General features: G+C 47.4%; 1 protein-coding gene across 3 annotated transcripts in view; it reads left to right on the forward strand.

Moving 5' to 3' along the window:
• The window catches only part of LOC139267496 (dynein axonemal heavy chain 6-like), a 729,921-nt gene that overhangs the window by 25,999 nt on the left and 683,607 nt on the right, over nt 1-20,315 (forward strand). For 2 of the 3 annotated variants that reach the window (XM_070885895.1, XM_070885898.1), the window contains exons 4-5: nt 3,567-3,728; nt 11,291-11,473. In XM_070885895.1, the coding sequence (XP_070741996.1) occupies nt 3,567-3,728; nt 11,291-11,473 (345 nt within the window). The remainder of the gene's footprint in view (nt 1-3,566; nt 3,729-11,290; nt 11,474-20,315) is intronic. The other variant, XM_070885896.1, reaches the window with a different exon arrangement.

A 20,315-nucleotide genomic window follows, 5' to 3' on the forward strand; every position in this document is an offset into this window, starting at 1 on the left:
TCATTACTGACCCTCCGATAGTGCAGCACTCGCTCAGGACTGTCCCTCCGACAGTGCAGCGCTCTCTTAGTACTGACCCTCCGACAGTGGAGCATTCCCTCAGTGTTGCCCCTCCGACAGTGCGGCACTCCCCCAGTACTGCCCCTCCGACAGTGCGGCACTCCCTCAGTACTGCCCCTCCGACAGTGCGGCACTCCCTCAGTACTGACCCTCCGATAGTGCAGCATTCCCTCAGTACAGTCCCTCCAACAGTGCAGCACTCCCTCAATACTGCCCTTCCAACTGTGCAGCATTTCCTCATTACTGACCCTCCGATAGTGCAGCACTCGCTCAGGACTGTCCCTCCGACAGTGCAGCGCTCTCTTAGTACTGACCCTCCGACAGTGGAGCATTCCCTCAGTGTTGCCCCTCCGACAGTGCGGCACTCCCCCAGTACTGCCCCTCCGACAGTGCGGCACTCCCTCAGTACTGCCCCTCCGACAGTGCGGCACTCCCTCAGTACTGACCCTCCGATAGTGCAGCACTCCCTCAGTACTGTCCCTCCAACAGTGCAGCACTCCCTCAATACTGCCCTTCCAACTGTGCAGCATTTCCTCATTACTGACCCTCCAATAGTGCAGCACTTGCTCAGGACTGTCCCTCCGACAGTGCAGCAGTCACTTAGTACTGACCCTCCGACAGTGGAGCATTCCCTCAGTGTTGCCCCTTCAACAGTGCAACACTCCCCTAGTACTGCCCCTCCGACAGTGCGGCACTCCCTCAGTATTGCCCCTCCGACAGTGCGGCACTCCCTCAGTACTGTCCTTCTGACAGTGCAGTGCTCTCTCAGTAATGCCCCTTTGACAGTGCGGCACTCCCTCAGTACTGTCCCTCCGACAGTGCGGCACTCCCTCAGTACTACCCCCCGACAGTGCTGCGCTCCCTCAGTACTGCCCCTCCGACAGTGCAGCACTCCCTCAGTACTGCCCCTCCGACAGTGCAGCACTCCCTCAGTACTGCCCCACCGACAGTGCAGCACTCCCTCAGTACTGCCCCCCGACAGTGCAGCACTCCCTCAGAGCAGGGAGGGTCCACAGGAAAGAAGGGAGAGAGTTTAGGGTCTGCAGGAGAGGATTGAGAGGGTTCGGCTCTGAAGGAGAAGTGGGAGAACGGGAATGGGGGAGAGTGGGGAGAGTCCACAGGAGAGGAGGGAGAGGGGAAATGTTCTGCAGGAGAGGAGGGAATGCGGGGGGCGGGACAAAGTGGGGAAGGTACGCGGGAGTGGAAGGAGAGCGGGAGGGTTTGTAGGAGAGGAGGGAGAGCTGGGAGAGTCTGCAGGAGAGGAGGGAATGCGGCGGGACAAAGTGGGGAAGGTATAGTATAGTATTAGGCAGAACCTTGTATCGAGGATGACTTGCTTCCACACCAAAAATGGATGAGTTACATAGAAAATAGGTGCAGGAGTCGGCCATTCGGCCCTTCTAGCCTGCACCGCCATTCAATGAGTTCATGGCTGAACATACAACTTCAGTACCCCATTCCTGCTTTCTCACCATACCCCTTGATCCCTCGAGTAGTAAGGACTTCATCTAACTCCTTTTTGAATATATTTAGTGAATTGGCCTCAAAATTTTTCTGTGGTAGAGAATTCCACAGGTTCACAACTCTCTGTGTGAAGAAGTTTCTCCTCATCTCGGTCCTAAATGGCTTACCCCTTATCCTTAGACTGTGACCCCTGGTTCTGGATTTCCCCAACATTGGGAACATTCTTCCTGCATCTAACCTGTCTAAACCCGTCAGAATTTTAAATGTTTCTCTGAGATCCCCTCACATTCTTCTGAACTCCAGTGAATACAAGCCCAGTTGATCCAGTCTTTCTTGATATGTCAGTCCCGCCATCCCGGGAATCAGTCTGGTGAACCTTTGCTGCACTCCCTCAATAGCAAGAATGTCCTTCCTCAAGTTAGAAGACCAAAACTGCACACAATACTCCAGGTGTGGCCTCACCAAGGCCCTGTACAACTGTAGTAACACCTCCCTGCCCCTATGATGAAGGCCAGCATGCCATTTGCTTTCTTAACTGCCTGCTGTACCTGCATGCCAACCTTCAATGACTGATGTACCATGACACCCAGGTCTCGTTGCACCTCCCCTTTTCCTAATCTGTCGCCATTCACATAATAGTCTGTCTCTCTGTTTTTACCACCAAAGTTCACAGGTGTTTCAATGAGGGACCTGTCATTCTAGGTCCCGAACTACATACTGAAGGGTGGAAGATGCCTTTGCATGGATTCTTTTCTGGGGTGGCCGTTGCACACCAGCCACCACACGGGCTTGACAGAGCTTGGTCTTGACCCGTGGCAAGGGTTAACCAAGACGACTGGAGACCAAGCTCTGCATATCGTAGTGTGGGCTGGCCCGTGTTACCCCTGGGCCCTCACCTCTCCTGGGCCCCAAACCCTCGCCTCTCCTGGGCCCTGATCACGACGCTCCTGGGCCCCGATCTCTCACCATCCCTGCGCCCTGATCCAAAATGGAGCAGTCAGAAATAGGACATCAATTAGTCACCTCTTATCTTGGAGACATCAAATATCAACATCTATTATTTGAAATATCAAAATATTACACTCCAGCCTAGTTGAAGAGTTATTAACACCAGCAGAAACAAATGGCAACTAACAGAATGAACACAGTTCATTAGTGTTGTGTATGGAGAAAGAGTCAGACTGAACACTGTGAGCTCAAAGTAAAGTGTGACCTTAGTCTTTTATTGCAGGTCTCCAGAGTGCCTCTCCAACCTGTGAAGCCTCCTTAAATACCTGTGTTCGCAAGGGTTTATGGGATCTCTTGGGATTCTAGCGGCTGTACAGAGTAAATACAAGTCCACATATATAACAATTAGGATGTGAATAACAGTAGCAACAATAGCAGAATCCAAACCCTGCAGTCATTTGTGAACTCGCTGGTGTCTCAGCAGGGAAGCTTTGCAGGAGTGGAAGGAGAGCGGGAAGGGTTTGTAGGAGAAAAGGGAAAGCGGAGAAGGTACGCGGGAGAGGAAGGAGAGGGTCTGCAGATTCTTAAGCCACTTACTGGGGAGGAGTAGATGAGGTGGATTCCATTGCCTTCCTCTTGAATACCTTGTCCTAAGTGACTGCAACCAAGCCTGGAGCCCCACCTGGGTGGGGGCAAGCACCAGTACCCCTGCTTCAGAGTCACTGCTCCACTCATTGGGGCTTTCTGAATGGGGCATCAACCCATCCCTTCAGACTGTGATGAGGGAATGCTTCCACTGAGCCAGTGGTCACCGTCCAGAGGAGGCTATCCGGCTGGCCGGGACTGTCTGGAGCAGGAGTTGAACCTTTCACCATCTGACTCAGTGGTGGGATTATGACCACAGATCCAAAGTTGGCTGCAGTTAATGTGTATGGGGTGGCGGGGAGAAGTGGGGTCTTCAACGCAGTCACCATCACACGGGAGTAAACAGGGCAGGCAATGGGCTGCAGCAGTGTTGGAGGGGACGTTGTGTGCACCTGAGCCAGGTGGAGCCCAGTTAATCGGATTTGTGCCTTCTTTCTGTCTGTGTACAGGACACCTTTCTACAGGACATCAACTGTATCATGAACTCAGGCCAGCTGCCCGGCCTGTTTGACAGCGAGGAGTTGGACAACATCATCATGGAGCTGAAGAGCCAAGAGGGTGCTGCCAATCTGCCCGATGACAGGGATGCAGTCTACCACTTCTTCCTGCAGGTGGGGGGGGGGGCCTGGCTTCCCAACCCCTGCCACGTGAGAATTCAGGGCACCCTTACATTCCCACATCGGAAGCAATGCAGAGCTGTGATGTCGGTTCTCACACATTCTTGCATCTTAAAGAAAGAAAGAGAAAGAGACAGGAAGCAAAGAGTAGGAGTAAACGGGTACTTTTCAGAATGGCAGGCAGTGACTAGTGGAGTGCCGCAAGGTTCTGTGCTGGGGCCCCAGCTGTTTACATTGTACATTAATGATTTAGACGAGGGGATTAAATGCAGTATCTCCAAATTTGCGGATGATACTAAGTTGGGTGGCAGTGTGAGCTGCGAGGAGGATGCTATTAGGCTGCAGAGTGACTTGGATAGGTTAGGTGAGTGGGCAAATGCATGGCAGATGAAGTATAATGTGGATAAATGTGAGGTTATCCACTTTGGTGGTAAAAACAGAGAGACAGACTATTATCTGAATGGTGACAGATTAGGAAAAGGGAAGGTGCAACGAGACCTGGGTGTCATGGTACATCAGTCATTGAAGGTTGGCATGCAGGTACAGCAGGCGGTTAAGAAAGCAAATGGCATGTTGGCCTTCATAGCGAGGGGATTTGAATACAGGGGCAGGGAGGTGTTGCTACAGTTGTACAGGGCCTTGGTGAGGCCACACCTGGAGTATTGTGTACAGTTTTGGTCTCCTAACTTGAGGAAGGACATTCTTGCTATTGAGGGAGTGCAGCGAAGGTTCACCAGACTGATTCCCGGGATGGCGGGACTGACCTATCAAGAAAGATTGGATCAATTGGGCTTGTATTCACTGGAGTTCAGAAGAATGAGAGGGGACCTCATAGAAACGTTTAAAATTCTGACGGGTTTAGACAGGTTAGATGCAGAAAGAATGTTCCCAATGTTGGGGAAGTCCAGAACCAGGGGTCACAGTCTGAGGATAAGGGGTAAGCCATTTAGGACCGAGATGAGGAGAAACTTCTTCACCCAGAGAGTGGTGAACCTGTGGAATTCTCTACCACAGAAAGTAGTTGAGGCCAATTCACTAAATATATTCAAAAGGGAGTTAGATGAAGTCCTTACTACTCGGGGGATCAAGGGTTATGGCGAGAAAGCAGGAAGGGGGTACTGAAGTTTCATGTTCAGCCATGAACTCATTGAATGGCGGTGCAGGCTAGAAGGGCTGAATGGCCTGCTCCTGCACCTATTTTCTATGTTTCTATGTTTCTATGTTATTGTTACAGTGTGGAACTCACCGCCCACATAAAGAGGTTCCATAGGGTAGACGTATAGAACTAGAGATCATAAATATAAGATAGTCACCAAGAATGCCTGTAAGATCTGTTTCTCTACTTTGTTTACCTGTGACAGCCTCGGCGACAACATTAAGAGCTGACACCACTTGCACAGCCTGATCCTGGCATGAAAACAGCGAAAGACGTTAACCATAAGATCTAACAATTATTTTGCACCAGTCTATATAAGAACATAAGAACATAAGAAATAGGAGCAGGGGTAGGCCATACGGCCCCTCGAGCCTGCTCCGCCATTTAATACGATCATGGCTGATTCGGTCATGGACTCAGCTCCACTTCCCGCCCGCTCCCCATAACCCCTTATCCCCTTATCGTTTAAGAAACTGTTTATTTCTGTCTTAAATTTATTCAATGTCCCAGCAACGAATTCCACAGATTTACAACCCTCTGAGAGAAAACATTTCTCCTCATCTCAGTTTTAAATGGGCAGCCCCTTATTCTAAGATCATGCCCCCTAGTTCTAGTCTCCCCCATCAGTGGAAACATCCTCTCCGCATCCACCTTGTCAAGCCCCCTCATAATCTTATACGTTTCGATAAGATCACCTCTCATTCTTCTGAATTCCAATGAGTAGAGGCCCAACCTACTCAACCTTTCCTCATAAGTCAACCCCCTCATCTCCGGAATCAACCGAGTGAACCTTCTCTGAACTGCCTCCAAAGCAAGTATATCATTTCGTAAATATGGAAACCAAAACTGCACGCAGTATTCCAGGTGTGGCCTCACCAATACCCTGTATAACTGTAGCAAGACTTCCCTGCTTTTATACTCCATCCCCTTTGCAATAAAGGCCAAGATTCCATTGGCCTTCCTGATCACTTGCTGTACCCGCATACTATACTTTTGCGTTTCGTGCACAAGTACCCCCAGGTCCTGCTGTACTGCGGCACTTTGCAATCTTTCTCCATTTAAATAATAACTTACTCTTTGATTTTTTCTGCCAAAGTGCATAACCTCACACTTTCCAACACTATACTCCATCTGCCAAATTTTTGCCCACTCACTTAGCCTGTATGTCCTTTTGATGATTTTTTGTGTCCTCTTCACACATTGTTTTTCCTCCCATCTTTGTATCGTCAGCAAACTTGGCTACATTACACTCAGTCCCTTCATCCAAGTCGTTAATATAGATTGTAAATAGTTAGGGTCCCAGCACTCCCTGCGGCACCCCACTAGTTACTGGTTGCCAATTGTTGCACCCCATTACAGTAACCATGTTAGATATTGGTTTATAAGTTGCATCCTGATGTTTTAAAGAACATCAAAAATTGGAAAAGATAAGAACATAAGAATTAGGAGTAGGAAATCGGCCATACAGCCGCTTGAACCTGCTGCTCCATTTGTTGGTCTGCTTTTTTGTTCTTTTCCGTTGCGTTGCTTTAAACGTCAGATTACCCACACACTCTGCTGTAGTAATGCAGGATCAGGTCTTTATTGAAATCTCATACTATCCAAAACCAGTATGAGTGCACATGTCTTTTCATACCACACAAACCAGTATGAGAGCTGCTGAGACACACACACTTCACAAAACCAGTGTGAGTGAGCTGCTGAGACATCACACTGTCCATGATTCCAGTGTGAGCTGCTAAACAATGTCATTGAATCAAATAACTTTAGAAGGAGGCCATTTCGGCCTATCATGTCCACGCCGGTCAACAAGAGGCTATCCAGCCTATGTTTCTATGTTTCTATGTTTCTATGTTTCTATGTTTCTATGTTTCTATGTTTTCTATGTTTCTATGTTTTCTATGTTTCTATGTTTCTATGTTTCTATGTTTCTATGTTTCTAATCCCACTTTCCAGCTCTAGGTCCGTAACCCTGTAGGCTACGGCACTTCAGGTGCATATCCAAGTATTTTTTTTATGTGGTAAGGGTTTCTGCCTCTACCAACCTTTCAGGCAGTGAGTTCTAGACCCCCACAACCCTCTGTATGAAGAAATTTCCCCTCAAATCCCCTCTAACCCTTTTACCATTTACTTTAAATTTATGCCCCCTGGTTGTTGACCACTCTGCTTCGGGAAATAGGCCATTTCTATGCACTATATCTAAGCCCCTCATAATTTTATACACCTCAATGAGGTCTCCCCTCAGCCTCCCCTGTTCCAATGAGAACAAACCCAGCCTATCCAATCTGTCCTCATAGCTAAGATTCTCCACTCCCAGCAACATCCCCGTAAATCTCCTCTGTACCCTCTCCAGTGCAATCACATCCTTCCTGTAATGCAGTGACCAGAACTGCACGCAGTACTCCAGCTGTGGTCTAACCAGTGTTTTATACAGTTCAAGCATAACCTCCCTGCTCGTGTATTCTATGCCTCGGCTAATAAAGGCAAGTATTCCGTTTGCCTTCTTAACCACCTTATCTACCTGGCCTGCTATCTTCAGGGATCTGTGGACATGCAACTCCAAGGACCATTTGTTCCTCTACACTTCTCAGTTTCCTACCATTTAATGTGTATTCCCTTTCCTTGTTAGCCCTCCCCAAATGCATTACCTCACACTTCTCCGGATTTGTTATTGTTCTGCCCACCTGATCAGTTGATCGATATCTTCCTGCAGTCCGCAGCTTTCTTCTTCATTATCAACCACACAGCCAATTTTAGTATCATCTGCAAACTTCTTAATCATACTCCCTATATTCAAGTCTAGATCATTGATGTATATCACAAAAAGCAAGGGACCCAGCACCGAGCCCTGCGGAACCCCACTGGAAACATCCTTCCAGTCACAAAAACACCCTTCGACCATTACCTGTTGCTTCCTGCCTCTGAGCCAATTTTGGATCCAACTTGCCACTTTGCCCTGGATCACATGGGATCCTTTACATTTCTTATATGAATTTTACCTTTGATCACTACATTCCATGCATGCTCCCAATAAATCATGGCACCTCAACGATACATACAAATGCCACATGATTAACAAAATTAACTGAATAACAATGCCCTCAACTCTTCTAATTAAATTACAGCTGCAGTAAAACTTTCCACTCCCTAAACAGAGATATCAAGTTGATCATAAAATGACTCTTACACATTCTATTATCTTTCCCATGACGATATCCTTTCTTTAAAATCCCCTTAGCCAATTTACAACTCATGCTCTGCAGGAAACTGTTTTAACTTCTACCCCTGCATGTGTTGGTCTCACAGACTGCGCAGAAAGAATAGTGAACCCTTGTTCCCACACTGTTTATTAAGATCGTTGATGATCTTCAACCTCAGCTCCACTTTCCCGCCTGATCCCCGTATCCCTTGATTCCGCTAGAGTCCATAAATCTATCAATCTCAGTGTTGAATATATTCAACGATTCAGCGTCCACAGCCCTCAGGGGCAGAGAAGTCCAAAGATTCACAACCCTCTGAGTGAAGAAATTCCTCCTCATCTGAATGGCCGACCCCTGATCCTGAGACTATGGTCGAAATCTAGACTCTCCAGTCAGAGGAAACAGCCTCCCAGCATCAACCCGGTCAATCTCTCTCAGAATCATCTAAACTCAAGAGAATATAGGCCCATTCTACTCAATCGCTCCTCACAAGCTACTCATCCCAGGGATCAATCTAGTGAACCTTCGTTGCACCCCCTCGAAGGTAAGTATGACCGTCCTCAGATAAGGAGACCAATGCTGTGCATAAGTTTCATGGGAATTTTGCAATATTTTAAACCAGCCTTTGTGTAAACTCATGGGCAAATAGGCGCGAGTTTGGCGGAGCGATGGCTCCACACCCCAGTCCGTGCCAACCGAAGGCCCGAGCCCAAGCTTGACCTTGGGCCTCATTTTAATTGCGGCAGTGAGCTGCAGGCTCCAACCGTGTGCCCCGCTGCAGCTCGCCAGTCAGGGCGGACGGGGAAACCAGCCGACTCCCACACTGTGCCGCTCGGCAGTTTGGGTGGAGCCACGCGGGCAACGGCGCCTAGAGGAGCACTTTTAGTACCGCAGTTTTGCATTCAGTGTCCCACAAATGGCATATTGCAGGAGCCACCTTCTTGTGGGCGTCTTGACGACCAAAAGTTGCCCAAGCCAATATGGCGTCCGCCGCAGTTTTAGGTCTAATGCTGACTTCACGCTGGAAGATTGGGTGGTCATGAGTTCCATTGAATTTACAGCACGGAAACAATTGGTCCGAGCTGGTGTTGGTGCTCCACACGTGCCTCCCCCAACCCTCTTCATCTCACCCCTCAGCATCTACTTTCTCCCTCATGTGTTTATCCAGCTTCCCCATAAATACCTCTATGCTATTCACCTCAACTACTCTGTATGGTAGTGAGTTCTGCACTCTCACCACTCTCTGGGGAAGAAGTTTCTCCTGAAATCCCGGTTGGATTTATTGGTGACCATCTTATATTGATGGCCCCCAGTTTTGGTCACTTCCGCAGGTGGAAACAACTTCTTTATTTTTTCCTACCAAACACTTCCAAAATTTTCATCAGGTCACCCCTCAGTCTTCTCTTTTCTGAATCTCTGACCCATTGTTTAAACTCATTGAGCTACACTGGATCATCAGTAAATGCTTTCAATCTGTTGCCTAATTCCAGGCTAGTTTGTACGGCAGGAATAGAGCGAGGACTGGGCAACAGACGAGTTCTCTCTGCTCTCATCTTAAAAAAGAAAAGGTTTGTTTTTCGACATGATTGACGTCAATGCTGATTGACCGGAGAGTACTGGAGAGTCCACTTCCATCTCAGGCCCCCGGTATCGGGCAGTTAGATACAGAGTGAAGATCAGTCTACACTGCCCCATTAATGGCTGTGTTAATGGTTTCTGCTGCTGCTATAACGGAGGTAGAGTTCTCACTTGTCCACCCTACATTTCCCCACATCTACAACATGCACAGCTAAGGTACAAAAACTGTTTACTCCTCTTTTGGGCCAATGCTGTGCTTGGATGGAGCGTAAATGTTGGGTATGGCAGGGAATCCCAGAACCATGAAAAGGGGACGGCATGGGGCCATCAGTCCACACAGACCAGAACCGTCCCAGTTTTAGTCTCTCGTCTGTGTTCAGTTAGTTGCTCTCATCTGGGGCAGCGCTTGTTACAAATCTGGTGCCCCTGGACCAGGGAGAGGCAAAAATCAGAATAACACAGTGCAACTGTCATTATCATCATAGGCAGTCCCTCGAAATTGAGGAAGACTTGCTTCCACTCTAAAAGTGAGTTCTTAGGTGACTGAACAGTCCAATACAGGAACCACAGTCTCTCACAGGCGGGACAGACAGCGGTTGAAGGAAAGGGTGAGTGGGACTGGTTTGCCGCACGCTTCTTCCGCTGCCTGTGCCTGTTTTCTGCATGCTCTCGGCGACGAGACTCATAAGAACATAAGAAAGAGGAGCAGGAGTAGGTCATAGGGCCCCTCGAACCTGCTCCACCATTCAATAGGATCATGGCTGATCTGATCATGGACTCAACTCCACTTCCCCGCCCGCTCCCCATAACCCCTTATCCCCTTATCGAAACTGACTCGAGTTGCTCAGCGCCCTCCCGAATGCACCTCCTCCACTTAGGGCGGTCTTTGGCCAGGGACTCTCAGGTGTCGGTGGGAATGTTGCATTTTATCACGTTGGCTTTGAGGGTGTCCTTGAAACGTTTCCTCTGCCCACCTGGGGCTCACTTGCCGTGAAGGAGTTCCGAGTAGAGCGCTTGCTTTGGGAGTCTTGTGTCAGGCATGCGGACTATGTGGTCCACCTAATGGAGCTGCTCGAGCGTGTTGGCCTGGTTGAGGACTCAAACGTTGGTGCGTCTGTCCTCCCGGGGGATTTGCAGGATCTTGCGGAGACATCGTTGCTGGTAATTCTCCAGCGACTTACAGCCCCACTGTCTGAGGCTGGATCTGACTCCAGGTCCCAGAAGGTGAAAGGTCAGTGTCTGACCCACTGCCCTACCCAGTCCCAGTTTTACTGCTTTAACAAACAATCTGGGAAGTTCAGAGTGATCCATCTTTAGGGGTCAGGGCAAGGTCAGGATGACGGTGGAAGTCCCTCTCTGATCCTCCTGTGGCGGGAGGAGGAGAAACCAGCCCACACTGTCAGTCTTGTGTCATTGTGCACATGAAGGTCACTGCCAAGTGACACGAAGTAACCGTGTAACTACACTCTCCTGTTCTGCTCTTGGCAAAAACAGAGTCAATCTTAGAAGCAGCAGGAGAAATGAGAGATTGCGGAAAGCGGCTAGCCTGGGCAGAATCGCTCGGTGTGCAGCACTGGCTATTCCACTTACCGTGTGTTTATGTTCATCGATTTCCCTTACAGCGTGTACACGACAATCTGCACATCGCCCTGGTTCTCAGCCCAACCGGCTCAATGTTCCGTGTGCGTTGTCGGATGAACCCTTCGCTGGCCAACTGCTCCACCATTGACTGGTATGACCGGTGGCCCAAGGAGGCCCAGCTCAGAGTGGCCAACACCTACTTCACTCAGGTGGATATTGAAGAGGTAGGAAATATTCCTTTCTGTGTGGGGGGAAAACGGCGGAATCAGCACTGATGTTTACTCATTTCAAACCACCCTTTGTTGTGAACTTCACTTTCAAGATGAGGATTTTTAAGTGCTGGGGAATGGAAGATTTTCCACTTCATGTGCTTAGCGTTAGCTTCAAAAAAGGTAATTAAAGGGAGACGTTCAACCAAGAATGTAAAATAATAAATGGCAAAGATTAGCCCAGAATATCAATTACAGCACACAAACAGGCCATTCAGCCCAACAAGCCTATGCTGGTGTTTATGCTCCACACGAGCCTCCTCTCACCCTATCAACATATCCTGCCATTCCTTTCTCCCTTGTGTGTTTATCCAACTTCCCCATAAATTATCTATCGTACTCGCCTCAAGGAGTCCTTGTGGAAGCAAGTTCCAACTTCTAAACACTCTCTGAGTAAAGAGGTTCTGAGTAATAAAAGACAAAGATGAACGCAGAATATCACTTCTAAATATCAAATAGCAACAATTAACCCAGAAGATCACATCAAAGTAATCAATAGAAAGATTAACATTGAAGCTGCTGTAAGTTCCCTGTTGCTGTAAGTTCTGTTGCTGTGAGTTCCCCTGTTGCTGTAAGTTTCCCTGTTGCTGTACGTTCGCCTGTAGCTGTAAGTTCCCCTGTTGCTGTAAGTTTTGTTGCTGTAAGTTCCCCTGTTGCTGTAAGTTCCCCTCTAAGTTCCCCTGTTGCTGAAAGTTTTCCCGTTGCTGTAAGTTCCCCTGTTGCAAAAAGTTCCCCTGTTGCTATAAGTTCCCCTGTTGCTGTAACTTCTGTTGCTGTAACTTCTGTTGCTATAAGTTCCCCTGTTGCTATAAGTTCCCCTGTTGCTGTAACTTCTGTTGCTGTAAGTTAATGCACATGGTATTGGGGGTAATGTACTGATGTGGATAGAGAACTGGTTGGCAGACAGAAGGCAAAGAGTTGGAATAAACGGGTCCTTTTCAGAATGGCAGGCAGTGACCAGTGGGGTGCTGCAGGGTTCAGTGCTGGGACCCCAGCTATTTACAATAATTCATGATTTAGACGAAGGAATTGAGCGTAATATCTCCAAGTTTGCAGATGACACTAAGCTGGGTGGCAGTGTGAGCTGTGAGGAGGATGCTAAGAGGCTACAGGGTGACTTGGACAGGTTAGGCAAATGCATGGCAGATGCAGTATAATGTGGATAACTGTGAGGTTATCCACTTTGGTGGCAAAAACAGGAAGGCAGATTATTATCTGAATGGTGACAGAATAATAAAAGGGGAGGTGCAACGAGACCGGGGTGTCATGTTACATCAGTCATTGAAGGTAGGCATGCAGGTGCAGCAGGCAGCAAAGAAAGCAAATGGATGCTGCCCTTCATTGCGAGAGGATTTGAGTATAGGAGCAGGGAGGTCTTACTGCAGTTGTACAGGGCCTTGGTGAGACCTCACCTAGAGTATTGTGTGCAGTTTTGGTCTCCTAATCTGAGGAAGGACATTCTTGCTATTGAGAGAATGCAGGGAAGGTTCACCAGACTGATTACCGGGATGGCTGGACTGTCATATGAAGAACGACTGGATCGACTAGGCTTATATTCAGTGGAATTTAGAAGAATGAGAGGGGATCTCATAGAAACATGTAAAATTCTGACGGGATTGGACTGGTTAGATGCAGGAAGAATGTTCCCGATGTTGGGCACGTCCGGAACCAGGGGACACAGTCTAAGGATAAGGAGTAAGCCATTTAGGACCGAGATGAGGAGAAACTTCTTGACTCAGAAAATTGTGAACCTGTGGAATTCTCTACCACAGAAAGTTGTTCAGGCCACTTCGTTAGATATATTCAAAAGGGAGATGCATGTGGCCCTTATGGTTAAAGAAATCAAGGGGTATGGAGAGAAAGCAGGAATGAGGTACTGAAGTTGCATGATCAGCCATGATCATATTGAATGGTGGTGCAGGCTCGAAGGGCCGAATGGCCTACTCCTGCACCTACTTTCTATGTTTCTATGTAAGTTTCCCTGTTGCTGTAAGTTCCCCTGTTGCTGCAAGTTCCGCTGTTGCTGCAAGTTCTGTTGCTGTAAGTTCTGTTGTTGTAGGTTCCCTTGTTGCTGTAAGTTCCCCTGTTGCTTTAAGTTCCCCTGTTGCTGCAAGTTCCCCTGTTGCTGTAAGTTCCCCTGTTGCTGTAAGTTCTCCTGTTGCTGTAAGTTCTCCTGTTGCTGTAAGTTCTCCTGTTGCCGTAAGTTATGTTGCTTTAAGTTCTGTTGCTGTAAGTTCCCCTGTTGCTGTAAGTTCCTCTGTTGCTGTAAATTACCCTGTTGCTGTAAGTTCTGTTGTTGTAGGTTCCCTTGTTGCTGTAAGTTCCCCTGTTGCTTTAAGTTCCCCTGTTGCTGCAAGTTCCGCTGTTGCTGCAAGTTCCCCTGTTGCTGTAAGTTCTCCTGTTGCTGTAAGTTCTCCTGTTGCTGTAAGTTATGTTGCTTTAAGTTCTGTTGCTCTAAGTTCCCCTGTTGCTGTAAGTTCCCCTGTTGCTGTAAGTTCCTCTGTTGCTGTAAATTACCCTGTTGCTGTAAGTTCCGCTGTTGCTGTAAATTACCCTGTTGCTGTAAGTTCCGCTGTTGCTGTAAGTTCTGTTGCTGTAAGCTCCCCTGTTGCTGTAAGTTCTGTTGTTGTAGGTTCCCTTGTTGCTGGAAGTTCCCCTCTTGCTGTAAGTTCCCCTCTTGCTGTAAGTTCCCCTGTTGCTGTAAGTTCCCCTGTTGCTGTAAGTTCTCCTGTTGCTGTAAGTTATGTTGCTTTAAGTTCTGTTGCTGTAAGTTCCCCTGTTGCTGTAAGTTCCCCTGTTGCTGGATGTTCCCCTGTTGCTCTAAGTTCCCCTGTTGCTGTAACTTCCCCTGTTGCTGTAAGTTCCGCTGTTGCTGTAAGTTCTCTTGTTGCTGTAAGTTCTGTTGTTGTAAGATCTCCTGTTGCTGTAAGTTCCCCTGTTGCTATAAGTTCTGTTGCGCTAAGTTCTCCTCTTGCTATAAGTTCTGTTGTTGTAAGTTCCCCTGTTGCTGTAAGTTCTGTTGCTGTAAATTCTCCTGTTGCTGTAACTTCCCCAGTTGCTGTAAGTTCCCCTGTTGTTGTAAGTTCACCTGTTGCTGTAAATTCTGTTGCTGTAAGTTCCCCTGTTGCTGCAACTTCCGTTGCTGTAAGTTCCCCTGTTGCTGTAAGTTCTGTTGCTGTAAATTCCCCTGTTGCTGTTAGTTCTGTTGCTGTAAGTTCCCCTGTTGCTGTAAGTTCTGTTGCTGTAAGTTCCCCTGCTGCTGTAAGTTCCCCGTTGCTGCAAGTACTGTTGCTGTAATTTCCCCTGTTGCTGGAAGTTCCCCTGTTGCTGGAAGTTCCCCTGTTGCTGGAAGTTCTCCTGTTGCTGTAAGTTCTCCTGTTGCTGTAAGTACTCCTGCTCCTCTAGGTTCCCCTACTAGAACATAAGAATATAAGAATTAGGAACAGGAGTCGGCCATCTAGCCCCTCGAGCCTGCTCCGCCATTCAACAAGATCATGGCTGTAGGTTCCGCTGTTGATCTGAGTTCCCCAGTTGCTGTAAGTTCTCCTGTTGCTGCAAGTTCCCCAGTTGCTGTAAGTTCTCCTGTTGCTGTAAGTTCTCCTGTTGCTGTAAGTTCTCCTGTTGCCGTAAGTTATGTTGCTTTAAGTTCTGTTGCTGTAAGTTCCACTGTTGCTGTAAGTTCCCCTGTTGCTGTAAGTTCTCCTGTTGCTGTAAGTTATGTTGCTTTAAGTTCTGTTGCTGTAAGTTCCCCTGTTGCTGTAAATTACCCTGTTGCTGTAAGTTCTGTTGTTGTAGGTTCTCTTGTTGCTTTAAGTTCCCCTGTTGCTGCAAGTTCCCCTGTTGCTGCAAGTTCCCCTGTTGCTGTAAGTTCCCCTGTTGCTGTAAGTTCCCCTGTTGCTGTAAGTTATGTTGCTTTAAGTTCTGTTGCTGTAAGTTCCCCTGTTGCTGTAAGTTCCTCTGTTGCTGTAAATTACCCTGTTGCTGTAAGTTCCGCTGTTGCTGTAAATTACCCTGTTGCTGTAAGTTCCGCTGTTGCTGTAAGTTCTGTTGCTGTAAGCTCCCCTGTTGCTGTAAGTTCTGTTGTTGTAGGTTCCCTTGTTGCTGGAAGTTCTCCTGTTGCTGTAAGTTCTCCTGTTGCTGTAAGTACTCCTGCTCCTCTAGTTTCCCCTACTAGAACATAAGAATATAAGAATTAGGAACAGGAGTCGGCCATCTAGCCCCTCGAGCCTGCTCCGCCATTCAACAAGATCATGGCTGTAGGTTCCGCTGTTGATCTGAGTTCCCCTGTTGCTGTAAGTTCCCCTGTTGCTGCAAGTTCTCCAGTTGCTGTAAGTTCTCCGGTTGCTGTAAGTTCTGTTGCTGTAAGTTATCCTCGTGCTATAAGTTCTGGTGCTGTAAGTTCCTCTGTTGATGTAAGTTCCCCTTTGCTGTAAGTTCCTCTATTGCTGTAAGTTCTGTTGCCGTAACTTCCCCTGTTCCTGTTAGTTCGTTTGTTGCTATAAGTTGCCTTGTGGCTATAAGTTCCCCTGTTACTGTAAGTTCCCCTGTCGCTGTAAGGTCTCCTGCTTTTGTAAATCCCCCTGTTGCTGTACATTCACTTGTTGCTGTAAGTTCTCCTGTTGCTGTAAGTTCTGTTGCTGTAAGTTCTCCTGTTGCTGTAAGTTCCCCTGTTGCTGTACATTCCCCTGTTGCTGTAAGTTTTGATGCTGTGAGTTCCCCTGCTGCTGTAAGTTCTGTTGCTGAACGTTCCACTGTGGCTGTAAGTTCCCTTGTTGCTGCCAGTTCTCCTGCTCCTCTAGGTTCCGCTATTAGAACGTAAGAATATAAGAATTAGGAACAGGAGTAGGCCATCTAGCCCCTCGAGCCTGCTCTGCCATTCAACAAGATCATGGCTATAGGTTCCGCTGTTGATATGAGTTCTCCTGTTGCTATAAGTTCTCCTGTTGCTGTAAGTTCCCCTGTGGCAGTAAGTTCCCCTGTTGCTGTAAGTTCTCCTGTGGCTGTAGGTTCCCCTGTTGCTGTAAGTTCTCCATCTTGCTATAAGTTCCCCTGTTGCTGTAAGTTCTTTTGCTGTAATTCCCCTGTTGCTGTAAGTTCTGTTTCTGTAAGTTCCCCTGCTGCTGTAAGTTCCCCTGTTGCTGTAAGTTCCCTTATTGCTGTAAGTTATGTTGCTGTAAGTTCACCTGTTGCTGTAAGTTCCCCTGTTGCTGTAAGTTCTGTTGCTGTAAGTTCCCCTGTTGCTGTAAGTTCTGTTGCTGTAAGTTCCCCTGTTGCTGTAAGTTCTGTTTCTGTAAGTTCCCCTGCTGCTGGAAGTTCCCCAGCTAATGTAAGTTCCCCTGTTGCTGTAAGTTCCCCTGTTGCTGTAAGTTTTGTTGCTGTGAGTTCCCCTGCTGCTGTAAGTTCTGTTGCTGAACGTTCCACTGTGGCTGTAAGTTATCTTGTTGGTGTAAGTTCCCCTGTTGCTGTAAGTTCTCCGTCTCCTCTAGGTTCCCCTATTAGAACATAAGAATATAAGATTTAGGAACAGAAGTAGGCCATCTAGCCCCTCGAGCCTGCTCCGCCATTCAACAAGATCATGGCTGTCGGTTCCGCTGTTGATCTGAGTTCTCCTGTTGCTATAAGTTCCCCTGTGGCTGTAGGTTCTGTTGCTTTAAGTTCCCCTGTTGCTGTAAGTTCTGTTTCTGTAAGTTCCCCTGCTGCTGTACGTTCCCCTGCTAATGTAAGTTCCCCTGTTGCTGTAAGTTCCCTTGTTGCTGTAAGTTCTGTTGCTGTAAGTTCCCCTGTTGCTGTAAGTTCCCCTGTTGCTGTAAGTTCTCCTGTTGCTGTGAATTCTGTTGCTGTAAGTTTCCCTGTTGCTGTAAGTTCTGTTGCTGTAAGTTCCCCTGTTGCTGTTAGTTCTGTTGCTGTAAGTTCCCCTGTTGCTGTAAGTTCTCCAGTTGCTGTAAGTTCTCCTGTTGCTGTAAGTTCTGTTGCTGTAAGTTCTCCTGTTGCTGTAAGTTCTGTTGCTGTAAGTTACCCGAGTGCTGTAAGTTCTGGTGCTGTAAGTTCCTCTGTTGATGTAAGTTCCCCTCTGCTGTAAGTTCCTCTATTGCTGTAAGTTCTGTTGCTGTAACTTCCCCTGTTCCTGTTAGTTCCTCTGTTGCTATAAGTTGCCTTGTGGCTATAAGTTCCCCTGTTACTGTAAGTTCCCCTGTCGCTGTAAGGTCTCCTGCTTCTGTAAATCCCCCTGTTGCTGTACATTCATTTGTTGCTGTAAGTTCTCCTGTTGCTGTAAGTTCTGTTGCTGTAAGTTCCCCTGTTGTTGTACGTTCCACTGTTGCTGTAAGTTCTGTTGCTGTGAGTTCCCCTGCTGCTGTAAGTTCCCTTGTTGCTGCAAGTTCTCCTGCTCCTCTAGGTTCCCCTATTAGAACATAAGAATATAAGAATTAGGAACAGGAGTAGGCCATCTAGCCTCTCGAGCCTGCTCCGCCATTCAACAAGATCATGGCTGTAGGTTCCGCTGTTGATTTGAGTTCTCCTGTTGCTATAAGTTCTCCTGTTGCTGTAAGTTCCCCTGTTGCTGTAAGTTCTCCTGTGGCTGTAGGTTCCCCTGTTGCTGTAAGTTCTCCATCTTGCTATAAGTTCCCCTGTTGCTGTAAGTTCTGTTGCTGTAAGTTCCCCTGTTGCTGTAAGTTCTGTTTCTGTAAGTTCCCCTGCTGCTGTAAGTTCCCCTGCTAATGTAAATTCCCCTGTTGCTGTAAGTTCCCTTATTGCTGTAAGTTCTGTTGCTGTAAGTTCACCTGTTGCTGTAAGTTCCCCTGTTGCTGTAAGTTCTGTTGCTGTAAGTTCCCCTGTTGCTGTAAGTTCTGTTTCTGTAAGTTCCACTGCTAATGTAAGTTCCCTTGTTGCTGTAAGTTCCCTTGTTGCTGTAAGTTCTGTTGTTATAAGTTCACCTGTTGCTGTACGTTCCCCTGTTGCTGTAAGTTTTGTTGCTGTGAGTTCCCCTGCTGCTGTAAGTTCTGTTGCTGAACGTTCCAATGTGGCTGTAAGTTATCTTGTTTGTGTAAGTTCCCCTGTTGCTGTAAGTTCTCCTGCTCCTCTAGGTTCCCCTATTAGAACATAAGAATATAAGATTTAGGAACAGAAGGAGGCCATCTAGCCCCTCGAGCCTGCTCCGCTATTCAACAAGATCATGGCTGTAGGTTCCGCTGTTGACCTGAGTTCTCCTGTTGCTATAAGTTCTCCTGTTGCTGTAAGTTCCCCTGTGGCTGTAGGTTCTGTTGCTGTAAGTTCCCCTGTTGCTGTAAGTTCTGTTTCTGTAAGTTCTGTTTCTGTAAGTTCCCTTGCTGCTGTAAGTTCCCCTGCTAATGTAAGTTCCCCTGTTGCTGTAAGTTCCCTTGTTGCTGTAAGTTCTGTTGCTGTAAGTTCACCTGTTGCTGTAACTTCCCCTGTTGCTGTAAGTTCTCCTGTTGCTGTAAGTTCTGTTGCTGTAAGTTATCCTAGTGCTGTAAGTTTTGGTGCTGTAAGTTCCTCTGTTGATGTAAGTTCCCCTCTGCTGTAAGTTCCTCTATTGCTGTAAGTTCTGTTGCTGTAACTTCCCCTGTTCCTGTTAGTTCCTCTGTTGCTATAAGTTGCCTTGTGGCTATAAGTTCCCCTGTTACTGTAAGTTTCCCTGTCGCTGTAAGGTCTCCTGCTTCTGTAAATCCCCCTGTTGCTGTACATTCAATTGTTGCTGTAAATTCTCCTGTTGCTGTAAGTTCTGTTGCTGTAAGTTCGCCTGTTGCTGTAAGTTCCCCTGTTGCTGTATGTTCCCCTGTTGCTGTAAGTTTTGTTGCTGTGAGTTCCCCTGCTGCTGTAAGTTCTGTTGCTGAACGTTCCACTGTGGCTGTAAGTTCCCTTGTTGCTGCAAGTTCTCCTGCTCCTCTAGGTTCCCCTATTAGAACATAAGAATATAAGAATTAGGAACAGGAGAAGGCCATCTAGCCCCTCGAGCCTGCTCCGCCATTCAACAAGATCATGGCTGTAGGTTCTGCTGTTGATCTGAGTTCCCCTGTTGCTGTAAGTTCTCCTGTTGCTATAAGTTCTCCTGTTGCTATAAGTTTTGCTGTTGCTGTAAGTTTTCCTGTTGCTGTAAGTTCTCCTGTTGCTGTAAGTTCTGTTGCTGAACGTTCCACTGTGGCTGTAAGTTCCGCTGTTGCTGTAAGTTCTCCTGCTCCTCTAGGTTCCCCTATTAGAACATAAGAATATAAGAATTAGGAACAGGAGTAGGCCATCTAGCCTCTCGAGCCTGCTCCGCCATTCTACAAGATCATGGCTGTAGGTTCCGCTGTTGATCTGAGTTCTCCTGTTGCTATAAGTTCTCCTGTTGCTGTAAGTTCCCCTATTGCTGTAAGTTCTCCTGTGGCTGTAGGTTCCCCTGTTGCTGTAAGTTCTCCATCTTGCTATAAGTTCCCCTGTTGCTGTAAGTTCTGTTGCTGTAAGTTCCCCTGTTGCTGTAAGTTCTGTTTCTGTAAGTTCCCCTGCTGCTGTAAGTTCCCCTGCTAATGTAAGTTCCCCTGTTGCTGTAAGTTCCCTTATTGCTGTAAGTTCTGTTGCTGTAAGTTCACCTGTTGCTGTAAGTTCCCCTGTTGCTGTAAGTTCTGTTGCTGTAAGTTCCCCTGTTGCTGTAAGTTCTGTTGCTGTAAGTTCCCCTGTTGCTGTTAGTTCTGTTGCTGGAAGTTCCCCTGTTGCTGCAAGTTCTCCAGTTGCTGTAAGTTCTCCTCTTGCTGTAAGTTCTGTTGCTGTAAGTTCTCCTGTTGCTGTAAGTTCTGTTGCTGTA

The sequence above is a fragment of the Pristiophorus japonicus genome, chromosome 7 (assembly GCF_044704955.1).
Source record: "Pristiophorus japonicus isolate sPriJap1 chromosome 7, sPriJap1.hap1, whole genome shotgun sequence".
Lineage (NCBI taxonomy): Eukaryota > Metazoa > Chordata > Chondrichthyes > Pristiophoridae > Pristiophorus > Pristiophorus japonicus.